Here is a 26,667-nt window from a genome sequence, read left to right on the forward strand (position 1 = left end):
AACCCTCTTCCCCACTGTAAACCACCTCAACATCCTCCTCACCACTGCTCAAACAGCCGAAAACTCCACCGCTGCATGTCTACACATCATGGCGTTACAACACCCATAACTCGGAAGCCTCTATTTTTAAGCTAGAAAACAGTGCAAGTTTTGTGCTTTGCACCTCCGCCACCAGTGGTGCAAGTTGCTAGCTGCTTGCCACCTATTCAGCGTGGCTCAGGCGTGAGACGTTTTCCCACGGCCTTGCACCAACCATTGTCTGTAACAAACTCAGAGCCGCAAGACTATCCTTATTAGAGTAAACCTAACAGTGGAAAAGCTTCACTGTACACCACTACCTTGCACCACCCCGAACCACCATACCCAACCCCGTCTTGTCGCGAGCCACCATCACATGGCATCTCCATCCCTTTCGGTTGCCCATTGTCAGTTTGGCCCAATTTCTCTCTTTCCCTTACTATCCGTCTCTCTCATGGTGCTGATCTCTCCCTCTCTCTCCCACCACTCACTCACTCTCACTCACCACTCTCTATCTCTATCTCTCAGTACTCCGCCGCCATGTGGACCACCTGTGACATCCGCCCAGCCCTACCGTTGCGTCCCACCTTCCTCCTCGGTCAGCATGGCCACTGTTACGTGTTTGTAAATCCCAATTTTTGTTTTCAAAAAGCCATGCAGGTTATGTTTTCTTTTTCTTTCCCAAAATGGCCTTGAATGGGTGCTTGTTGAACATGTTTTTTATAAACCTGTTGTTCGTAGGATTGGTTTGTAGTATAAGTATTTAAATGAAATCTTTGCCTTCCTACTTTAATCAGTTTTGTTATAATGAATCCTTAAACCAGAATTGTGTTTTGTGGCATAGTTGAGTTTATTATTAATATTATTTTACAGTTTTATAAAGTGCCTTGGAATATTTTAATAGCTTAGTTAGAGAATTTTAAGTGGTTATTGTTGGATTTGGAGAAGTGATGGTATTTCAGGGTTATAGGTTTTGAGGAATGAAAATAGGTTATTTTAGCATCTTAAGCTTAAATATTGAAATACATGTTCGATTGGAAATTTATAAAAATTACGTGATTATTTTATAGGTGACGAGTAATTCTTGTTTGGCATTATTGAGGAAAATTGCTGAAAAGCTAAGAAGTCCAGGTAAGCGAGGTTCATATACTAGTTTTGCATAAAAAAAATGAAATGAGGTTGACTTTGAAAATATGCATGTTTGTTTTTTAAAAGAAATCTGAAAACGACCTCAGATGTTTGTTTTGCATATGCATAAATTCTATATAAGAGAAAGTATTTTCTGTCATGACTGGTGTAGACATGAGCTAATTTTGTACATTCTGTTTCTGAACTATGCAAAAAGAGCAAATATGAAAATTTAAAAATTTTTGCTATGAATAAATTAAGATGTTTTGATTTTGTTTATTTCTAACATGTGAAATAATCTAAAACTATTTAGTATTTTGTTTTGATATGATGTATCATCTGAAAACCTTGTTATGAAGTTCTGATTCTGCATCTGAATGTGATCTAATTCCGATGATGTTCCGTTACATTTTTGTTAAGGCCCTACCATGGGTATAATGGTGGTTTATAACCCTACCACGGGAGTGAAACATGGTATATAGCCTAGACACAGGTATAATGGTGGTTTATAACCCTACCACGAAGGTGAAACATGGTATATGGCCCAGCTACGGATATAATGGTAGTTTATAACCCTACCACGGGGGTTAAACATGGTATTTGTCCCGATGTGATGCTATGAGATGATATAAATATAATGTTTCAGTTTGGATATGTTAAAAGATTTTCTTTTTGGGAACAAGTTTGTTTTTCTAAAAATTTCACTTTGATATTTTGTACCAAGTTTTGTTTATGCATTCTGAAAGTAAATAGGTTGTTTCTGTATTCTAAACATAAATGTTTTGTTCTACATACCGAACTTTATAAATGCTCATGTTTACAAGTTAATATATACTCTCTGCTTACTGAGTTGTTGATAACTCACCCTTTATCTCTACAATATTTTTCAGATATTTTGATGGTTCAGCTAAGGATCAAGATTATGAGGCATTGGGTGAGATGATTTAAGTATAGTGGATTGAGCATAAAAAGTTTTTATGCGTATTGGAGATTTTTATTAAGAAACTTTATTGTGTTATGATGACTTGGCATTTTGGAAAATTAATTATATTGATGAAACTAGCTTGAATCGAAATTTCTATATGATATTGGAAATTTGGAGTCTAAATTTATATTGTTGAAATGTGAGTTTAAGTAATAGGAAGTAACTCTTCAACCCGTGCGGAACCGGGGTGTTACAGTAATTGGTAGGGACACACGGATAAAGGGGAACCGTGTAGCACTCATATGTTTACGTTTATTAATCATGTCTATTTATTGAACAAGATTTCAAGTTCATGTATTGCACGTTCATGTTCATGCTATTCAACGTTTGGTTCAGTTCATATTCAATTTCAGTTAGTTCACGTTCAATTCAAGTCCATATTATGTTAAGTTCATGTTCAAGTCAGTTTACGTTCAAGTTCACGTCATGTCAAGTTCAGTTTCAAGTTCAATCTATGCTCAAGTTCAAATCATGTCAATTTATGTCATATTATATATAAAGTCACGTCATGCTTATTTGTGATTATGATTATGCATTCATGCATTCACTGCCATGCATGCATCCGTAAATTGTATGTTAAAGTTTCCTATTAACTTGTTAAGATTTGGGGGGAATAATGTTTTGGACTTGGACTTTCATGTTTTATGTAATATGTTTCATAATCATTTAGAATGTTATTAGTTTGGTGCATAGTATTACTCAAAGAAAAAAAAAATTATCTGCTGCGAATATTGCATATTGCTAGATGAATGCTTGGTGCATATTGCATATTACTAGATGCATGCTACAAATATTGCATATTGCATATTTCATGATCTTTAACTATGATGAACGAGGCAGGTAACCTTGTATTGCATGTTTCGACGCTTTAGATGTCCATCCAATCCCAAGCAAGATCTAAGGGCATCACATTAACTAATACACACACACATATATTATATATAACCTGTATAAATTTAACTTGGCTAGTTTCCTCCATTTTTGTTTACTTTATTAAGGTAGTCAATCAGCTTTCGATAATATAAGTTCGCCGCTACCTGATTAATGTCTGAGTATTACAATTTGTGTTTGACTTTATTTTTTTTTATAATTTTAATGGATCCCACAAAAATTATTGCGTTTACATTAACTCTATTTATAAAGTAGAATAAAACAAACCTACATAATTTATTTTTGAGAAAAAAAAAGTGTGAAGAACTCTGCCATCCACTCATATAGATGACTAGAAAAAGAAAAAATAAAGGTGGCAGCAAGCTGCTAGCATTTATTTCTTAAGAAATCCAGGGATACCACGGAATAAGATTCACATGGGTTAATTAGATATTCCAGCTTTCTCCTTCATGGCATGCGTCCTTAGACCAGGTATATGGACATTAAGGATGTAGTCTTTCCAATCTATGCTCCTCACATCAAAACCAAACATACTCTTTTCTTCCTCGGACATGCTTTCCATCAATCTCTGGGCATTGCTGTTATCAAACCTGCATGCATGCATTGTAGTGCTTTATTTACTAGAACAGCAGATGACATATCTTCATACAAGAGGGAAACAATATCATTTGAGGATCATATATACCTTCCTGGGTTGAACGTGTATGGCTCATATATATCGGCTAGGTACTTTGCCCTCTCAACCAATTTTCTGCAACTATTTTCAAATTCCTGAGGCAGTTTCCCATTTGAATTTTGCTGAATTGTATCTCGCGAAATGTGAGCAGAAAATTCATCCATGGAGCCGAACATTTTGATGGGTTTTACATGGGTTGGCCTACCCTCGGAGTCGATCCAGGGAGATGAAATAAAGTGATCACTGAAAAATGTTAAAAGATCTTTTAGGAGTAAGGGGTTAGCTACTGAAGAGGCAACATGGTAGATGTTCATGTCTCCCTTTCCGGCCATTCCATGCCTTGTTATGGCTGCCAAGGTGGCATTCACAACCATGTCAGCAGGGACCTACAATTAGCGGCCACCATGTAAGTTCGAGGAAGAATTAATTTGTTCAAATATCTACATACAGTCGGAGAGTTCACAAGCGCCTTGCAATTGCTTTAAAAAAGAGTGGCCGGGTCCACTATTACAAAATTAATTTTATTTTTATGTGGGTCTCGTATTTATTCAATTTTTCAAAATGATTGCATTACATTTATATACATATGACTGCAACTATCATTTCTCTTATTTAAAAATATCATGATTCTCTATCATTTTTTAATTATATTCCGTTGCCATTAATATTAGGATCCACAAAACTCATGACGGGTAGCATTTAATGTTGAAGAGTCCACACACAGATATATATATATATATATATATATATATATATATATTTCTTCCAGTAGAAGAAAGCATTTGAATAAAACGATTATAGAGAATCTTGATCCATGGTTGTAACGCATACTTGAGTGGAATAGTCGCATGGGAAAAGTAATATTACTTACAATGTCGAATACCCCATTTAGATCAATTGGAAAACCCGTGAGCTGCCCTTTTCCGTAGGAGGAAATGATTGGGTCAATCATCCTTAAAGGAAATAAAAGAAAGTTATCTCAAGTGTTAATATATAAGAGCATTTGCATTTAGAATAATATTAGATACAATTTTAAAATTTGTAGGGCATACAAATCTCGCGCACTTCTTTTATAAAATCTTGGGACACACTTATTAAAATGTAAGTTTTTTTTATGAGTCTTAGATTTGTCCACTTTTTTTAAAGAGACGCGAGGCTTGCACAACCTAATTAGACGGTACAAATAATTTTACTTGTATTTAGTAATGGCTAAGAGCTATTTGAATAATCGATAAAGACATACCTAATCCCTTCTATCCATCCAGGGAATGGCTCCTTATAAGTGCTCTCAATAACACTTGGTCTAACAATTACCAACGGAAGGTCTCCTTTAATTTCTCCCATTACCATTTCTCCCATAGCCTTGGTGAAGGAATATGTATCTTTCCACCCGTGTTTTCTTGCCCTGATAATGAAATTGCTAAACATTAATATTGCACTCTCTTTTATTTAATATATAATAAAGTTGAATAATATATTCACATAGGCCGACTTGTCACAAAGATAATTATAAAATAAAAAAGTTAGATTTTGATGTGGCTTAATATAGTATATTAGATTTATTTTTTAACAAATGATTGATTATATATATATATATATATATATAAAATAAAAAAAACCCACAGTTTCGTCATGCGGAAACTAGGCACACAAACCACAAGAAACGTACTATGATAGTACTTTTGTTAAATTCTGGATTGAAAAACTACAGCCAAGGGATGTTTGGAAATTATTTTCATCCAATCTCATCTCATCTCATTTTATTCTCAAACATAACTCAAAACAAACATTTTTGAACCAATCAGTACAACATTTTCCATGCAAATCAGTATAATTTTCTCAAACTTTCAAACAACAAATAAAAAACTATTCAAAATTTTCAAATGCCAAAATAAAGATTATATTAAAAAATTATATTCTAACAATATTTTAACTTTATAATATTTTTTATTCAACTTCTTTTCCTTTTTTCAAAATTCAAAAAATACTTAACTCAAATTATCTCACTATTATTCACAAACCGTCTTACTATTATATACAAATTAAATTCTCATCTCATCTCATGATCTCCAACCATCCCTTATAGTTCTAAATATTCACTTTGAAAGAAAAGATAAAAAGAAGAAACTTCTTACCTCACCAAGCCAAATTCTTTCATTTTCCGGGTCAGTCCTTTATTTTTAAAATCTTCTAAGGAATCCAAAGCCAACTTCATTTCAAGGTTGATGTCCAAAGTAGGGAAGGAACTTGGAGGGGTAGCCTCCTTGCGAAGTGACTCTTCCATAAATATTCCTTCTCCTACTCCATGAACATAAGCTGTACGTACGTTCACGAGCGAAAGAATTACATATATATATATATATATATATATTACTGTTCTAAGAACATTGGACATAAATCATAGCATTACTTGGGTAATCATGATAATTTGCCATAAGCTAATTCCACTCGTGTACCTGTTGATATATGCAAGAAGAGCTCAAGTTTCTTGCACGTCTTTGCAAAGCTCATAAGCAGACAAGGACCTCTTATGTTGATATCAACAGCAACATCGTATCTACTTAATTTTCAAACAAAAATGCATAATAGTTAATAGATCTTTATATATATATGTAAATACAGTTGTAATAAGTACCAATACAAACAGATTCATACAACCTTTCACGGAAATCTGTAGTAGCTGCAGAATTTACAATAATATTGGCTTCTTTTCTAATCACATCAGCCACTTCTGCATCTAAACCCAGATTTTGCTCTCGGACATCACCAACTACAGTCACCAGTTTTCTCAACATGAAGTCTTGATAGGATTTCCCATGTATTTGCCGGAGACACTTGAACAGCTCAGCATTTATTATCTGAACACAAATATTACTAGAAATGAATATTTGAGGTCCTCTTAGCTTAACTTCTTGATCGAATTATTAGATGATTCAGTTTTAGAGATCGATAAACATGCATGCGCGTGATTAATTAATTTAGTAGTTCGTACCTCATGATTTGAAGCTACTTGACAATTAGTTATGGTCTATTTCTAGATATATGGACCACCAAATTCGATCAAACAATTGAAATCTTTCATTTACAAATAATTAACCAATTCAGAAAGTTTCAAAGATATGATCATCACTTCATAAATAGATCAACACGTACTTCGCTTTGTAATCTTTCATTTGCAGATTCCTTGTTTTTTGCCCTGATCAAAACAAATATCTTACCCACATCTGGCACTGCTCGTAAAATCTTCTCAATGAGCACTACATGCATTTAGAAAACATCAGTCCATGGTTACTAGTTTAATAAGGTGCTGAGCATCTGTCGAATATCATACAAGCATTAGTAAGAGTATACCTTTGGCCAAGAATCCAGTAGCACCCGTAATGAAAAAATTCTTCCCTCTTAAAAAATTTATGACTCCAATGTCTTCATTAATCATCGTCACTAAAGTAGAGGTCGTTCCACCTCCTTGGATCTTCCTCATCATCCTGTTATTAGGGTTTGAATCCAAACTAGCAGTAGCACTTACTGAAGCAACACCATAAGATTTTGATGTTCTATATAAAGATTTTGATGCATTGGGCCGGCTGCCTAGGCTGTTGCCTATGCTACTTATATTCCACCTTTTCCACGAGCAGCGATCTTGCTTCTCACTCTCAGGGACCCTTACTACCTTTCTGTATGCCAAAGAAAAAGAGTTTGGACGTAAAGCCTCCATGAGTACGTAGCTAGCTAGTCTAAGCAAAGCTCAATGTTTGCTTATTTGCACAAGGGTACTGAAGTTTCCCAAGTGGAGATGAATAGGTCTTCCAGTGCCACATTATAAATAGGCTGAGTTGCACGGGATGAATTCACGGGAATTCATTCCGTGTAATATCAAACATTAATTCCGATAACCAAAACATGGTAGGGTGCGGCTCGAGGACAACAACATATGTATAAGTTGCTAGAATGTCTCAACTACCTATATATTAGGGTTATTTTCTTCTCTTAATTAGGTTTTCTGTGTCAATACTTTAATTGTAACATGCATTAATCTTGACTTTTTGTTTATTTCGATTATTGAAAGAGAAGGTGATCACCGTAAAAAAATTAGTTTAAAGTTGTTAGAAATAAACAAGTACGAGGGAAAGCTAGGTTGTTAGGAGAATGATCCAACACTATATATGAATTCAACATGAATAATATTTAATATCATTTATAAGCAGCTTGGACTTGAGCATTTCCTTCTTAGGGAGGGAATAGAACCATTTAAAAAGAAAATATATAGCCCTTTTAATAAGAAATAACTCAGTACAAATAAACAATTCTTTTTTGTAAAAAATTAAACCTAGACCACAAATATCTATATATAGCTTTCACAATAGGTGTAGTACTTTGCTAGCTAGCTAGATTAGCGCACCACTACCTAATTTTGAGTATATAGCTGAGTTTTTACGATATGAATAGTACCCAATAGAGACCAGTACAAATATCTAATGAAGAGTTTATAATTTTCACATGCTACAGAATTAACCTAGTAGTACTATCGCAATTGGCACGCACAGAATTCAGGTATTCAGTCCCTTAAATTACTAGCTAGCCTGGGTTCAGACCATAATATCTTTATATATCCTAATTTTCTTCTGACGTAGAAGGCTAGTTACTATAGTTCTACGGCATGTAGAATTAACCTAAATTATTGTGTTTTGAAAAACGACAGAGAAATCTTGTAATAATTTGTTAAATATATATATATATATATATATATATATATATATATATATATAACGAGCTGGTTTATGAAATCGGAAAGATAAAGTTGAAAAGATGTTTTAATACAATTTAAAAAAAAAAAAAAAATTAGTTCTTGTTTTGGTACTTGTAAAAGTGATTTTGATTTTTGTGTTTCGATCAATCCCAACTTAATAATGCATGTTTGGTTTGAAATTTTGAAATTAATTGAAATTAATTGAAAATCAAAACAAGATTTTGAAGAATTATTCACTACAAGAGATTGGGTTTTTTGAAACAAAAAATTTTGTCTCAAAAAACCCAAATTTCGTCCCAAATTATATTTTGTGACAAAAAAATTTCATCTCTATTTTATCTCGGAAAGACTGTCTCAAAAAGTTTTTGGAAGAAGAAATTATCTCAAAAAATCATTTTTAGAGACGAAATTGGGCGAATCCAGTCGAAACCGTTAGAATGCAATTTTTTTCTTTTTAGACAAACTGATTACATCTCAATTATACTTTGTTTGAATGGAATATTTCTCGGTTCGAACCGACACGTCCATTCAAACAATATGAAATATTCATATCGAACTAATTACCATATTTGATCATGTTCGAACGAACGGAGTGTTCGAACAAATTTTATGCGTTTGAACTAAGAAATTTTTTAAATGACTTGTGTTTGGACAAAAATTGTGTTTGTTTGAACATAAATTTTATTTTCAGAAATTATATCCGTTCGAACAGGGTTTTTCATATTAATATTGTTCAAACAAATATTTTATTGTTTGAACATCCGTATTTTCGGTTATCGTTCGAATGGGTCGGTTCTGATTCGAATGGAGTTATAAATGTTAATTTACCATTCGAACTAGTTATTTACCGTCGAACAGTATTAATCATACAGATCATAATTTAATTAAAAATACCATACTAATATTACACAAATTGTAATTCAAACATCAGTTGTTCAAATGTTTTGAAACGTCATAATATAAATGCAATTAAAGAAAAAAATAAATTTTAAAACTATGGTGGTGGCATAGAGTTTTGGAACATCAGTGTAACACCCCGTATTTTAGTGTATTTTTATTGAAAGATTATTTTTATTTATTCAAAAAAAATTTATCCTCTTATTTTAAATTGGTTGGATTTTTAGTGAGTTTATTTCTATCATTTTAATTTGGTGAAATTTATTTTTATGTGCTTTCTTAATATTTATTTATTGTTGTAAATTTAAATTGCTTTTCATATTTAATTAATTACTGTGGGATTTAATTATTTCAATTTGACTTTACCATTACGTTTAAATTATTTTATTTAACTTATGGTTTTAAAATCGTTTCCGTTTGATCATTTTTGTTACCCAAGTTATGAGGATTGGACTTCATTTCTTTTCCCTCTATTTTTCTTTTCCTCATTTTCTTTTCCCTTTCTTTTCTTTTTCCCCTTATTTCTCCTTCAGTTTCCTTCTCCCGCGCGCGAAGCCCAGCCCCCTCCCTCTCTCTTCCGTCCGTTTCTTTCTCTTCCACCCAGCGCTGCAGTGCGCCGCCCGTGACCGACACCGCCCCTTCCGTTCCCCTCCCCATCGGCTGGCGACCCTTCCCCGTGAATCTCAGCCCCTATCTCGCCGCCGTTAGCCTCCACGCGCAACACCCTGCCGCGGCTTCATTTCCTTCGCGTGCCGCCGTCGCGCTACCTCCGGCCACCAACTCTTCACCACTTCATCCCCGACCTCTTGGCAATCCAATGGACCCAACCCCGGCTCTGATCCGTCACCGGTGAAGCACAACCAAGCCCATCTTCGATTTCGGCATTTTTGGCCTAAAACCACCCCTTGCGCCGCCACCCACGGCAAACCGCCACCACCATTGGCTTCACCGACCTCTCTAGGCCCTACCCTATCATTCTTGGGTCTTCGTTTGTCTCCGTTGAAAAGTTGGTATTTGTGACCCACGGCCACAGTGTATTTTACACTGTGGTGTTGCTCAGACGTCACCACTTGCAGCTTCGTGATCCTCCGGAAATTATTATATTGCACTGTAAGTATTTTCTCAAAGAACTTTCGTGATTTAAATGTATTTTTGCACTAACTCTTTTTAACTGTGAACTGGTTGGTTATGCCGGACTGAGTCCGAGGAGTTCGGGGGTCGGATGGATTGCGGACGGAGTTGATTGTATGTTTGGTTTGTGATTGGATTGTGTTGACATTTGTTGGTTGTTGGATATTGGTGTCGTGTCTTGTTCACTGCATTTGCACGCATGTTCATGTTTGTAATTGAAAACTGGGTTTTCGCATGATTGCATACATGTTCATGTGTTTATCTGAAAACTGGCTTTTCATGTGAGAAATGATTTTTGGGTGTGTTTGAAACGACTGGATTGACTGGTTTGAGAAAAAGGAAAAGAGACTGTAGGGATGGTGGTAAGCAGGGACGGTGGTAGAGTCCCGCCTGTGATTCTCGCCTACGGTGCACGCGATAGGGATGGTGGTAAGCAGGGATGGTGGTTGTGTCCCGCCTGTGATTCCCGCCTACGGTGCACGCGGTGGGGATGATGGTAAGCAGGGATGGTGGTATAGTCCCGCCTGTGATTCCCGCCTACAGTGCTCTGTTAAGTATTCGTTGTGTGGAAAGGAACTGTAGAGATGGTGGTAAGTAGGGATGGTGGTAGAGTCCCGCCTGTGATTCCCGCCTACGGTGCATGTGGTAGGGATGGTGGTAAGCAGGGATGGTGGTTGTGTCCCGCCTGTGATTCCCGCCTACGGTGCACGCGGTAGGGATGGTGGTAAGCAGGGATGGTGGTAGAGTCCCGCCTGCGATTCCCGCCTACAGTGTCCGATAAAGGGTTTGTTTTGTGTGAATCATTTTCTGGAAAAATGTTTTACGGATTATTTTTTGGGCCAAAATGGGATTTTGGCGTGTGTTGGAAATTATCATTTTTCTGGGAAAAACGGTATTTTATGGCTAAGTGGATTTTGTCGTATGAATGCATGTTGGTTGCATTAATGTATTTTTATCCCGAGAGTTGTTTGGTTTATACTTACCTGTGGTACCATTTTATGGTATCGCAGATTTTGATGCAGATGAGGATGACGAGCCTTAGCTTGGCTCCGTTGGTGGAGTGATCTGGGATTGCTCCTGTTTATCGAGTTTCGTATTTTATCAATTTATATATTGTCCTTGTAATTTATTTGGGATGACTGTATAACTCTTTAAAGGTAAATTGTTTTAAATATTTGTATTTAAATTTCTGGTACTTAGTTGACTTATTTATATTATCCGCTGCGACTTTTTTGTGCACCTTGCATGTTGCACACACACTTGAGCACATTTCGTTAGGATGCGTGACCGTGTTGTCATCATCTTGACGTCTCGATTCCCGTTCTTTTGTACGTGGGAGTCGGGGCGTCACAATCAGTGACTGGAACTATTCAAACATTTTTTAGTTATTAAACTGCATCCTCTCTTCTAATCTCGCCTCAAGATCCGTTGCTTGATCTAATCGGGTCAGCAACTATTTTTCCTTAGACCTCAATCGTTCTATCTCAAGTGTTTCTTCTTCCAATTCCTTAGTTTTGTCATCATTCCATATGGCTCGAGAATAGGATGATGATGTTTAGGATGATTTTACGCAATGTCCTAAACCCCTCAAATATCTAGAACGTGATCCAAGAATTTGAGAAATGATATGAGCATCGTTGACAGATGATGCATTAGATGGATTTATAGCAGTTTCCTTAAAAGATAACATCTTATCCTACAAAAACAAAAAACATTAAAATTAGTATAAGTAACAAAAATATTATGTGACAATGGAATTAAAGGAAATTAAACTTACATAATTTACCTCTGCTTCGGAACTGATCCAAACACCATCACGATTTTATGTATTTTAGCATACAATTGGGTCAGATCATAGTCAGGAGAACTTTCTTCTTTTTGCAAAAGGAAAATCTATGTTAAAACTTAAATTAGAAAAAGTATATTATATGTTAATACTTAACGGACACTAAAATAACTTATCATTTTGTTAGACAAACGATGAAACGATCGAGAACTCGCATGATGATTTATCTTTAAAATTGATCTATTTGCTTTGTTCACAATATTCCTTTGCTAAAACAAATATTAATCTATATGTTTAATACATCTATCATATACTATTAAAAAAATATAGCAGCGATATTACCTGATAAGTAAGATCTTTAAACATATCACAAACCTTCTCCCATTCGTTTGGTGGAATTGCTTGGAATGGATTTTGGCGAGCCTCTATTGTAGCACTGAACTTCTTATAGTGTGCATGGCATCGACCTTTGTAGCTTCGAAATGCATTCGACATCAATTGCTCAACTGTTAATCGATCCTCCCGTAGGCCAAAATTAAGCTCAAACTCATCCTTTAAAAAATTATAAACAATTGGTATAAATACAAAGTAATTTGAAAGTAACATGTTATATACTTAGTTGCTTGAGATGTAGCTTACTACCAAGCAACGCTTTTTAATGTGGTCTTTCACATTTTGAGGAACTTTAGATCAAAAGGATGTAGCAATCGGTGCATACGTGCGAGTAAGAGTACCAACATAAGAAGCAAGCCATGCTGCCAAATCTCTGGAGCCATCAATGTGATCATCAGACATATCAACCTTGATTTTACCCACTTTCCTTACTTTCTCTATGCAAACACCCCTCGTAGTGCCTCTACCTCAGCGCTTGCTTACAATAGCTATATACACAGTAGTTAAAGCATAACTTTTTAGTTAAACTATTTTATTTTATAGATATATTACTTTAATTGAACATAAAATGTGATATTTAATTTGATAAAATACCTTGTTCTAGACCTGGTGATGTCGGCTCACTATTCATGGCAGGTGAACCACATAAGGAGCCAGTAATGGATGGGGATGTCACACATGCTGCTTTGCATTTGGTAGACATATCTATTTGAACATCTTCTCTATGCAATGGAACCATATCATATTGGCTTAGATCAACAAATAGATTTATGTCTATTTCGTTTTCTTGATATGCTTCTTCATTTGCTGGACTATCAACTTCTTCATGTGGTTCATTTGCCTCTGGAATGTAATCATATACATTTCTTGGTACAAACTTCTCCACTACCCTCCATGGGTTTCCGTACTCCGGATTATTTAAATAAAAAAACTTAATTCGTTTGGCAAGTAAGAACGAAGGGATCGTCCTCATACTATGTGCGAGATGTATTGACACTCACAAAATAATCATCGTCACATACTCCAACCTAGGATTTGAGACATCCCATCAATTACATTTAAACAACTTGACCATATATCCCCCCACGTACTTTAACGTTATGATATCTTCCACAATTCTGTAAAAGTCAATGTTATCATCCTCATGGAGTCCTTCGATTACGACCCCACAATTTTGAGTCTTTCTATATCGTTCTCTATCTTTTGTATGAAATTTATATCCACGCACCAAATATCCTGAGTACTGGATGGCCTACTTGGAGAGCATACAATTCAGATGAAATTTCATCTGAATTTTCACCATATTTCGATACAACCTATATCAATAAATATTATTATGTAGAAAAAAAGTGGAGTTTAGTGGTATGAAGTTCGTATGATAAAATGGGGCTTAACAGTAATATCGTATATTCAAACCACGAGACAAATTCATATTCATGCGTTTTTTCTACGTCAATTATATCATTCGAGCGAAGTAGTTGTATATGTTTGTTGCACATGTTCATGTGAATGGATAATTTGTATGAAATTATACTATATTGTTATACATAAACTTAAATATAATATTGATTTAGAGGATCATCACTAACCTCAAGTAGTAATCAATCTCTTCGCAGTTATTCAAGACATACCATCGAGCTCTTTCAAACTCTCGCCCACATAGGTCGCCCCTTGTGCGCCTATGGGAAGCACGATTTGGGAAAACACAAGAAATGTCGATGAGGCTCTCATCTCTCATCCACCTTCATAATTTCAGTCTGGTCTTGCAAATCTAGTATCAACCCCACGAAAATACATTGAACAAAAGGTATGCCACTCATTATCAATATATGACTCTGCAATCGAACCTTTTGGATGAGTTTTATTCTCACAGATCGCTTAAGTTTTCCTTAAAACCGTTCAATAGGATATATCCATCTATACTGAACCGGGCCAGTGACTAAAGCCTCACGAGGTAGGTGTACAACCAAATGAACCATTACATCAAAGAATGAAGGCAGATACAAACTCTCCAATTTGCACAATATTACTGCAATGTCAATTTCCATTTTTAACAATGCGTCAACTTTCAACATTCTACTACAAATGTATAAAAGATCTCCCTAATTATGTGAGCGCTATACAAACATCTCGAGTAAGTTTTCCATGCACAACAACCTGCAACAAACGCTGCAAAAATACATGACAGTCGTGACTTTTAAAATCAGCTATCTTCCAATCATGTGTTCGAACACATCTTGTCATGTTTGAGCATAGTCATCAGGTAATTTGATTGTCAGAAATCAATCACAAAATTTCTTTCTCTCATCATTTGAAAGTGTATATCATCCAATGGGCATATAAGTTGGCGACCCATTATCTTGCAAATGCAATTTCGGTCTTATCCCCAGCTCTTTTAAGTCTTTACAAAAGTTAGCTGTATCTTTTGTCTTCCCTTCAATTGACATCAAAGTGCTCAATATATTCTCACATATTTTTCTCAATGTGCATAACATCTAGATTGTGGCGCAGTGTGTAACACTCGAACCCAATCAAGCTCAATTTTTATTTATTTATTTTGTTTTAGTTTATTCTATTTTATTTTATTATTCTTCACACGTTTATTTTTTTCCCGCATGTTTTATTTTGTTTTCTTCTCTTTCGGTCTTTATTTCTTAATTCTCGTAAGTTTTCCACTCGTCCACTCCATGCACACACAAGACACATCCGCGCACACGTCTCTCTCTCGGCTCTTTAGGGTTTTATTTTTTTTGGTCATCCATTCATCTATATATTTGCTCGTTTTTCATCCTCAACAAAAACCTAGAGTTGCCGCTTCTTCTTTTTCACGCCTCAGCCTCCTTCCCCCACTATACCCTCTCGTTGCTGTAGCACAATTCATCCACTCTCCACTATGAACCTCAGTTCAGACCTCACCAACGTGCCCACTGCCCATTCACACGAAGTTGTCGCCTAGCATTCCGTAGCCTCTACTGCAAGCTTCGGTTTCCTCTATTTTTGTATCCAAAAATAAAGCAGCTTTCAACCACCATAAACCACTTCTCCCCCACACCGTGAGCCCTTCCCCATAGCGCCGTCGTGCAACACCTGAACCACTGCCCTAAACGAGCCAAGCCCGTAACGCAACACGGTATAACCCGTGGCGCCACTGCATAGATCACCCATTGCACTGTAGTGCAACGCGAAGACAACAGCATAGCACCCTAGCCACTGCCACGACCGAGCCCTGCCTGAAACACTCAAACCACATTCCGCATGACGGAAACCACCATGATTGCCGCTGCTTTGCCCTGTACCTCCGCACCAAGTCGCTGATACACTTTGGGACATGAAGGACTCTGTTTTTACACCCCGAAATAGGGGAAGCATCTCCACCGTGAGGCACGTCGTCAACCCCCTCAACTTCGATGCCATTGCCATCAAAAGACGCCGGAGGACAAGCCTCCACCTTCGGACACTGCCCAGGTCGACGCCCAGCCCCTAGATAGTCACAAGCCTCACTGCCCCACTGTGAGTTTCCGTTCTCGTTCACGCCGAGCTCTCTCTCCGTCCCTCTCTCTTTCTACGTGAGGTCTCTCGCTCATCTCTCTCACTCACTTATCTCTCTCTCTCTTAGTGCCTCACCATCGTGACCTTCTTCGCCGAGTCACGCACAGCTCCTCCCTTCGGGGTGAGTACCTCGTGCCCCTATTCTCGCATGAATGCATTTCCAGTCTACGTAAACTTATATTTTTGCATAGTATTTGAATAAGGAATTACAGTTTTACCGTTATTATTGAATGTGTTCAAGTTGATAATTTTGGTTATATTAAGTCTGTTTTTACGTGGTTTATACGGGTGGTATAAGAAAATTTTATAGAAAATAATAGGATTTTCAATTCTACTATTGGTAGCAAATTATTTTAGTAATTGTGTATTTTTTTTAAATATTTAAATTACGATTAAAGCTATTTGTTTATTATTATTTAACGAAATTTTTACTTGTACTTACCTTAAATCGCTTAAGTATTTTAACATGTTATTAAGTAAAGGTTTATTTTAAAAGCAGACAATATTGGTGTAATGTTATTTTTACATTTTAGATACATTTTAATCGATTTAAAAATAGTTATGGTTTATTTTAAAATATTTTGGGATAATTATATTATCCAGTATTAAACTTTATAGTTGGTTTTCAATAATAAATAGGTCTGACTTTTAAATGTTTTTGTCAAAGTTATTAAATCAACAGAAATGATTTTAGAAAGTGATGATTTGAATTTTAGGTTTTGAGGATTTTAATAGGTTATTTTAAAAGCGTAGAATTGAATATTGAAATATGAGATTTATTGAAAATTTACGAGAATTATGTGATTATTTATATGTGACGATTAATTATTGTTCGACATTTTGAGGAAAATTTCGAAAAAGCTAAGAAGTCCAGGTAAGCGGGGTTCCTATGCTAGACTTTGCATTAAAATAAAATGAGTTGAGGTTATTTTTGGAAAATATACATATTTGATTTTGAAAAAAAATTTGAACTACCTCAGTTATTTGTTCTGCATTACTCATGAGATTCTGTTTAAGAATAAATTATTTTTTGTCATGACTGGTGTAGACATGAGCTTATTTTTTACATTCTGTTTTTGAACTTTGAAAAAAGAGCGAATACGAAATTTTGTGCATACATTATGTTGTGATATGATTTTGTTCTGTTCTGGAGATTTTCTATACTTTGATATGATCTGATGTGATTTCTGAAAACCTCTGGCATAACATTCTGTTTCTGTTTCTGTTCCGTTCTGACCTTACCATGGGTGTAAAACTGTGGCCTCTGTTCGGGTTGGTACCAACTTTTCTGTTTCTGGTGCACTCACTTTGAAAACAAAGTGGTTTTCTGCGTGGTCTTTTCTATGTTCACACTCGGGGCTCCGAGAATGAATAAGGGGAAGATTCATATTCTGTTTCTGCTCGGTTAGCTACCGGGGTTTGCGCAACCCTACCACAGGGGTTAAACATGGTATTTGTTCTGATATGATAAGATAAGATGTGATGTTTCAGTTTATGCTATGCCAAAGGGATTTTGATTATGAATATTTTTTGAACTTTTGCTCTGATATTTTTGATAACATGTTCTGACGCTGCATTTTGAAAATATTTTTGTTCCACATTTTGAACTCTGTAAATGTTCATGTTTACACACTAATATATGTCCTCTGCTTACTGAGTTATTGATAACTCATCCATTATCTCTAATTATTTTTCAGATAATTTTGACAGTTCAGCTGGAGAACAAGAGTAGAAAGTTTAGTAAGGTGTGATGATCGTAGTGGAATAAGTGTCTGAGGGTACAAATGCTTATTTGAGAGTCGTAGTTAGTAAACTGATTTATTTTCGGGTATTTGATTTGATGAGTTGAGGTTGTTTTCGAGTTTGTGGAGAATTTCTAATTTATGTTATTGGGAATTTTTTTATTGTCGCCATGGAGGAACTTAGATTTTTGGATTGATTAAATTGATTAATGTTTTATGGGATTTTCTAGATTTTATAGTTGTATTATTTAAGTTAATTTTAAGTATTAAGAGCTAATTCTCCAGACTTTCGGGATCGGAGCGTTACACAGTGTCAAGGTAGACCAGTATAACAATTCAAAGAAAATACATTTTTTTGTCCAATTCAACTCCACTACTTATCATTTTCCCTTTCGAAGTCCTGTATCTTTCCCAAATCTGTTTTCTGAAACATCTCCCAACTGCGCGATAACATCATTCCTAGACAACTCTGGCGGTGATGCCCTACACTCAACCCTTCCATCAAATATCGCTCTATTTGAACGTCATCTATGATCAGTGGTAAATAACGACGATATCCCATAAAACATAATTTCCTACAATGATTCAACTACTGAGACTGTATATCTTTATTGCAAACAGGACAAGCCATTTTACCTTTTGTACTCCACCCAAACAAATTTCCATATGCTGGAAAACTATTTATTGTCCACATCACTGCAACATGCATCTTGAACTCCCCGAACAAGGCCGCATCATATGTACTAACACCTTGATCCCACAACTCTTTCAACTCTCCAATCAGTGGTTGTAGATATACATCTAATTCATTTCCTGGTGACCTTAGCCCTAGTATCAGTAGAGTCATCATAAAATATAGATCTTTCATACACTTCTAACGTGGCAAGTTATAGGGCATTAATATGACAGATCAAGTACTATGAGAAGTGCTCACGTTGCCAAATAGATTAAAACCATATGTTGCTAAACCAAGACGTGCATTGCGAGGTTCTTTAGCAAACCATGGATACTCGATCTTAAATTTCTTCCATTGTAAGGAATTTGCAGGATGCGAGAGGTAGTTTTCATTTTGGACTCTTTCTGTGTGATGCCAAGACATATCTTTAGTAGTCGACCGGGAAGTAAACAATCTTTGAAGTCGAGGAATCAACGAAAAATATCTTAACACTTTTTTATGTACATTACGTTTATCGAATGCCCATCTTGACTTATGACACACTGGGCATGAGTCAAATTCTGCATATTGCGGCTAGTAGAGAGTACAATCATTTTTACAAGCGTGGATGATATTATAATCAAATCCTAACCCTCACTTCAATTGCTTCGCTTCATAAAAATTACAGGGTACTACGTTATCCTGAGAAAGAGCATCTTTAAATAATTATAGCAACATGTCGATGGGCTTGGTAGAAATACGACAAATAGACTTAATATGGAGTAACCTCACTGTGAAAGACAACTTGCTATAATTAAAATAATACATTAATTATATTACGAGTATAGTTATCATAACTTATAATAGCTATAGCATTAGCTATATAGTAACTATATAATACTTACACTATAGTAGCTATATATAACTAATCAGTACTATATATATATTAATTATATTATATGAGTATAGTTATCATAACTTATAATAGCTATAGCATTAGTTATATTGTAACTATATGATACTTAGCCTATAGCTATATAACTAATAAGTACTATATATATATTAATTATATTAATGAGTATAGTTATCATAACTTATAATAGCTATAGCTATATAGTAGCTATATAATACTTACACTATAGTAACTATAGTAACTAATAAGTATTATATATATATTAATTATATTAACTTGTATAGTTATCATAACTTATAATAGCTATAGTAGTTATATAACTAGTAACTATAGTTAGTGCTATAATATTATATATACTATACGAGTATAGTTATCATAACTTATATATACTAACTATATAATTAAGCCATTGTAATTATACTAAGTACTTAGTATAATAGAATAAATATATTTACAAATAATATACTAAATATATAAATTAAAATTATTATAATACTATTATTAGTTTTATTTTTATACTTTTATACTTTGTAATATTAGTATTATTATATATTACTATTAGTAATATAGTTAGAAATATATTAGTATAATAACTGTTCGAACGGAAATTTATCTAGTTCGAACGAGATGCCACGGTTATTATAGACCCAGTTCGAATACAACTAAACAAAAATCTCCAGTTCGAACTAGTAGCCGTCGAGAGAAATTGATTCGCCCCTTATCTCCGCTGCAAAAACCGGCACTCAACTGCCCTAGCAACCCCACATTTGAACTTCTAAGAGGTATGGGTAAAGTCTCTGCATCTATTGTTTGATTTTAGGTTCGAATGGGTTGTGTTTGGGGGTATGGATTTCGAATTCAAAATCCTACATTTTGGTGTATTATGTAGAAATAACATCAAAATAATCAGTAAAAATAATTGGGCTTCACTCCTTAATCATTTCTACCGATTAAAACAAAGGATAACATCTAGATTAGGGTTTTAAGTTCGTGATTGAGTTGACTCAGTCATGGCTGTTTGGCTTGTTTCCGTTCGAACTAACTCTAGTCTGTTCAAACGCTCAGTTGCCAAACATCATTATTTCAGTTCGAACAAAAGAAATTCGCTCAATTGAACAACTCCAGTTTGAATGAATAGAACAGTCCATTCGAATAGCTTCTACTAGTTCGAACATAATATGTTCCATTCGAACGAATTATATCAATTTAGTTCAATATTGTATAATTCTTCAATAATATAATTTAAATATTATGGTTAATTATATTCTTACTTTCTTTACGGTTAAACAGTATACTAATGGCATAAAGCGGAAGAAAATGTGATAGAGATTAGCCCAGCCAAAGTAGTGGAGCAGCTCAGGCTCAGGAGACAAGGCCTATACTTATTGAGCTTGAGATCATTTTGCCTGACTTCTCCGATCTTTTATGGGAGGGACGGAGCATACAGTCTATCTTTACCGAGCGGAGATAGATACCGATCTATCAATAGTAGAGGACTGCATATCTAGAGATGGTCGGTGAGTTTTATCGTGCCATGGGAGCTGATAGCACTGATGCTCTATTCTACACCTTATCGGTCCGAGGAGTGAGTATTAATTTATCTTCTTACATTATTGTTGAGTTCCTTGACATCCCACGTGTGGTCAACACATATCTTGTAGCTGCTACACGGGGACTAGCGGCTGCACTATCTGATTCTGACACACCGGCTGCGTCCTCCACGTTAGCCCCGAATGTAGAGTCGGATGCTAGTTCAAATGGTAGTGAGGATGAGGATATACCTGATGATGGTCGCACAGATAATCAAGTGCATTAGCTAGTGCGAGATCCTTCGGCTCCTCCATATGATGGGAGCAAGGTGATCTGACAGGCATTTTGTATAACATTTTTTAGAATGCTTAATTTGATTGTTAGCTATAACATCGATCCGAAAAAACACAAGATTGATTTCAGGATCGATCGAGCCAGATTTTTGCTACGGATAGCATGAGGGGACCCCATTGATCTGGCATTGTATTTCTTCCTCTGCATTCAATCGGAGTCACGCTTTTCCAGTAGAGGTAGCCTACCATTTGCACTGCTGATATCTAACCTCCTACTGCGATCGGGGGTTACAGTGTCTGTGACTGAGCGGAAGTTGTCACAAATGAGGCCCCTTAACAAGATAACATTCAGCAAGAGTAAGTGACACTTACGGAAGACTGCACCAGAACAGCCTAGTGATCCTCCCATAGATCCAGCTTCTAGTAGTACTGCCGCTGTTGAGAGACAGCCTCCTAGGGCTACTTTGAATCAAGTACGAGCTCTGTTTGTAGAGCTCATTGAACCCATCATGGAGAAGCTTAGGGATCTTGAAGGACACATTAAAATGTTACAACAGGATATTGATCTACTCAGGCAATAGTGATTTTTTAGTTATAATTTTACTTTTTTATGTTGTATTAAACATTATATGTTTGAGATGTAATTAATGTATTGTTTTTATTTTTCATGTTTGCTACATTGTTTATTTCTTTAATTTTACTTGTCGTTCATGATAATATAAAAAATGATACTATCTTTAAAGTTATATTTATAAATTTAACATAAAAGAAATTACTATAAAGTTTTGAAATTAATTACATAAAATTAATTTATGAATTTATAAATATTTTAACTCACTGCAAATCATAATATATAATATATACACATTTTTATATATTTAAATAATAACAAATTAATGAAAACAATATTTATTACTTTAATGGAAAAAATATATACATAAATCCATACTAATTGAAACAATGTCCGTTTGAACAAAGAAATTTAAGTTCAAATGGTTAATAACTTTTCTCGAGAAAAATAAATTAATTTCCCGTCAAATTTATTATTCGAATAGATTATATACTGTTCGAATAGATATTAATTTCATGTTCGAATCTATTTTATTCCGTTTGAACGGTTTTCCTTTTTTGAGATGATTTTTTTCGTCACAAAATATCTTGCTCAAATGGATATTTATCCATTTGAACGAATTTAGTAGCTCATACATCTTTGGAGACGAAATATTTCATCTCAAAAAATGAATTTTACAGTTAAAATTTAATTCGTTCCTAATAAATTTCATCCCTAAAAATCAAATATCTTGTAATGGTTGATAACCAAATATGGCAGAACTCAAAGTACACTTTCCTTAATGGAACAATACAATGCAACTGTCTTAGCAGAACCATTTACCTTTCCCCCAATTAGTTTAAGGTTGTCAGAAATAAACAATTACGAGGGCAAAGGTTGTTAGGAGAAGGATCCAGCACAATATATGAATTCAACATGAATATTTAATATCATCAATAAGCAGCCTGGACTTTAGCATCAATGTGAGGCGGCCACTAATTTAAAAAGTTCGACGACCCTATCCCCTATTTGTTTTTCAAAAAATTAAAAAGCTTTGTCTCTTAAAAAATTAAAAACAATATTTTTATCCTTAAAATACCAACAAAATTTCAAAATAACCCTCTCCCATTAATGGCCATCCGTAAAAGGTCTACCAAACTTATTATTGCAAATTTTAAAGAATAATATTATATATAGTCGTAAATTGTGTAAACAACACGTAATCATTTTGAAAAAGAATAAAGTCTACTATAAAAAAAAAAAAAAAAAAAAAGGTTTTTTTTTTTCATTTCAATCTTATATTTACTCATTTTTTTCAAAATGATTGTGCGATGTTTACATATTTTACGATTGCAAATATCATTTATAGATTTTTAAAAAAAATCTCCAATGATCCCTCCAACATTGGCAAAGACTCAAAAACCTCTCCGTTGTAAAAAAGAAGTTTTAAAAAAAGAAAATACAAAAAAAAAATTCCAAAATCCATTTCTAATAATGAGAGAGTTTAGATATATAGTACTACAACATTGGTTTGATGTATATAGTTGATTGACCAAAATGCCTTATCTACTACATATGTTAAGTTATACCAAACGTTTAAAATGCCTCAGCTACATATCACGATAGACTAAAATGCCTTTACTTTAAATCTAAGAAGCCTAAAATCAAATCAAATCAAATCAAATCAAATCATTCATAACAAGCGGAATAGAGAGAGTAGAACAAACCAAATCGTCCAAATCATCCAAATGGAAAGTAAACATGATTCCTTTCGTGCTTTTTGTGTTTTTAGTAAAGATTCTCCATAAGTATTTTTGCCCTAACACCGCAGAACAAAATGACGTTGTTGGATGACCCATCATACTTGACGCATGTACATCTCTTGACATGTTAGTCTTTAATAAGGAGACCTTCCCTTTAAACATTAATCATCTAACCTCCACTTCACATACTTCACCTAACTATTCTCAGTTCTCACTAACAAGTACCACTACTCAATATCGCCCACTACTGCCGCGCGCACCTCATGACACATGAATAGCACCGCTTGAACCCACTTTATCATTTCCAACACCACTCTCCTCCATCAAACGTCCTCTCGTCCCTCAAATTACAAAGATGAGTACTCGATCTAAAGTTGGTAATCTGAAAACCAAATTACAAAGATGCCCAACTTCATGATCTTGTCCCTATTCCGAAAGAACCTAAAAGCGTTCATTCCTACCTCAAATTGCGTGGGTGGACTCTTCACAAAAACAATACCTAGACCCTTGTTTCTCGTATCCCTGACCCGGATAACGAGTAATTCTATATACAACCGTGAAGTGCGTAACCGTCGCGTAATCGCTTTGAAAAAGAGTGGGGTCCACTATTAAAAAATTAATTTTTTTCATATGGGTCCCATGTTTTATTCATTTTTTTCAAAACGATTACGCGGCGGTTACGCAATTCACGGTTGTAAGTATATTTTCTCCCCGGATAACATTGGTAGTAGATGGCTTTTTAAAACCAAACTTAAAGTCGATGGGTCGTCGAACATTTTTGTCCCAAAATATAGCAGTTTTTGTACCAAAGAAGATTTTTGGACCAAAAAAAAAAAAAAAAAAGCATCACAATATTACTGTCCCGGAAGGTATTTTTGGACAAAAACTTGAGTTCCATCCTAGAAAAATTTTTTTGGGACAAAATTGAAGAAAGCCGTTTGAATGAAATTTTTTTTTGGGATCGGATGATTTTATTTTTTTCCAACCAAACGGTCGAATGGTAAAATTTCTCCTTTCACTCCTTTGAAACATTTAAAAATGATCGAATGAATTGGATTACTTGTTCGATTGAATAAATTCGATTCGAACGAGTCTTCGTTCGAATGTCACCATTTATGTTCAAACTTGATACAGTATTCGAACGTATATATATATTTGAATGTTCGAACTAAAGATATTCACATTCGAACGTATGTTTGATAGTTTGAATCTCGATTTTGACGTTCGATTCGTTCAAATGTTTAATGTATTATTCGAATGGGCTGGTATGTAATGATCGATTTGCTCAATGGTTGTTCGAACGCCATTTACGCATACATTCGAATGTTTTTACTCCACCGTTCGAATGGTTGTCACTTATTAACTATTCGAATGGTTTTTAGTTATTCAACCAGTATAATATTTTTTTCAATCCATTAATAGAAACCAGAATACACATAAATAACATTTTAAAATACATTAGTACATGTTCAACAAACATAAAAGTACATAGTCTCATAAATGCAAACCTACTAAATAAAACAGTAGTTCTTATAATGCAAAAGACAGTTGAAAATCTAATCTATAAATTAAGTTAGTTGTTTGGAGGCCTGAATTGTTGCATAATTATCTGCATTTGGAGTTGCATTTCTCTCCTCAACTCCGCTTGTTGCTCTTTTTGTTGTTTCATTCGCATCTCCAAGTGAACTCGTTGGGCCATTGACTCATGCTGGTTTGTCCTCAATTCCTCGATCTCTGATCTAGCTTCCTCTAATGCTCTAGAAGTGTTTAAGGCATTACTGGACGATGAGGCCAAGCTAGAAGGTTTGAAGCAACAACCCAAACCCCTAAAATAGCCTAAAAGTGGACTCAGGACCTTCTTAAGAATTTCTACATCACTTGTTGTGGAATTTTGATTAGTTACAAATTCAGCACGCACGGCAACTATTTTTTCCTATACATAAAAAAATAATTAATATTGCTACAATATATAAATACGTTTAATTAAAACATATAATAATACTAACATAATTTTCACGAGCATAAGGATGTGTTCTCTCTCCATTATGATTAGTATGTGATGTAGTATATAATTTTTTCAGATCATAATTATTATGTGTCTTGCTACACGAAAAATATTTTGTAAATATAAAGTCATTAGAATAAGACAAACAATAAACTTGAGAAAAAAAATAAACTTACCAACTTCTTAGACAAACAATGGAAAGATCTTGAGCCTGCATGGTGATCAGTCTTTAAGTTCAATCTATTTACTTTGTTTATAGAATTTCACTCCTGCATAGAAGTTATAAATATTAGCAAAAGAAATTATAAATCATGACATGTAAAAAAAGTTATTTATTTACCTTAAATGCAGGATCCTCAAGCATATTGCAAAGTTTCTCCCAATCTGAAAAGGATGTTGGTGTGCGTCGTAATTGTTCTTGAACGTATTGTAATGCTTATGATATCTGGCGTTATATTTCCAGATTGCATTACACATAAGCTCATTAACAGTCTTGCACTCCTCCCACAAATCAAAATTTAGTTCGAAATCATCCTTGAAAAAATAAGACTTGAAAACAAAATAATTGCATGTTCTATATTTTGCTTAAACATTAAATAATTTGATAAATTAATTTAACAATTACCGAACAACGTTTCTTAACAATCCCTTTGACATTTGGAAAACTTTATCAACATGAACTTGTAATCAAAGGTGCATAAATTCAGGTAAGAGTACCCAAATTAGAAGCAAGTCAGGCCGCTAATTCTCCTTCTCCTCTAGTATAATGGTCTGGAATGTCGTTAGCATTAATCTTACTAATTTTACGATATTTTTTCAATATCACACCTCTAATAATACCTCGATCTTGTTGAGATTGTACATTTAACTTTAAAAAAAAAACCATATTTATAAGACACATGAAAGAAATGATAGTTATATTCTTGAATCCAAATTCGCAGCAATGCTTCCTGAAGCAACACCAAAAGATTTTGATGTTCTATAAGATTCTGATGCATTCGGGCTGTCTAGGCTG

General features: G+C 34.7%; 1 protein-coding gene across 1 annotated transcript; it reads right to left on the bottom strand.

Moving 5' to 3' along the window:
* Positions 1–3,322: 3,322 nt before the first annotated feature.
* Positions 3,323–7,471, bottom strand: LOC108990292 (fatty acyl-CoA reductase 2, chloroplastic-like). Its single transcript, XM_018964213.2, has 9 exons — positions 7,050–7,471; positions 6,852–6,955; positions 6,357–6,556; positions 6,155–6,255; positions 5,834–6,014; positions 4,942–5,103; positions 4,570–4,651; positions 3,708–4,084; positions 3,323–3,612 (listed from the first exon to the last, which is right to left on the bottom strand). The coding sequence occupies exons 1-9, from the start codon at positions 7,411–7,413 to the stop codon at positions 3,444–3,446; spliced, it is 1,740 nt and encodes a 579-aa protein (XP_018819758.1). The 5' UTR covers positions 7,414–7,471; the 3' UTR covers positions 3,323–3,443.
* Between the last annotated feature and the right edge of the window lie 19,196 nt (positions 7,472–26,667).

Source organism: Juglans regia, chromosome 7, assembly GCF_001411555.2.
Source record: "Juglans regia cultivar Chandler chromosome 7, Walnut 2.0, whole genome shotgun sequence".
In the NCBI taxonomy this organism is placed as follows: Eukaryota; Viridiplantae; Streptophyta; class Magnoliopsida; order Fagales; family Juglandaceae; genus Juglans; species Juglans regia.

Coding starts and splice junctions, on each gene's coding strand:
- LOC108990292 (XM_018964213.2), bottom strand. CDS start 7,413: ATGGAGGCTTTACGTCCAAACTCTTTTTCTTTGGCATACAGAAAGGTA. Junction 6,557..6,851: donor ATGAAAGATTACAAAGCGAA/GTACGTGTTGAT, acceptor ATTTGTGTTCAG/ATAATAAATGCTGAGCTGTT. Junction 6,015..6,154: donor CTTCTTGCATATATCAACAG/GTACACGAGTGG, acceptor ACGTACGTACAG/CTTATGTTCATGGAGTAGGA.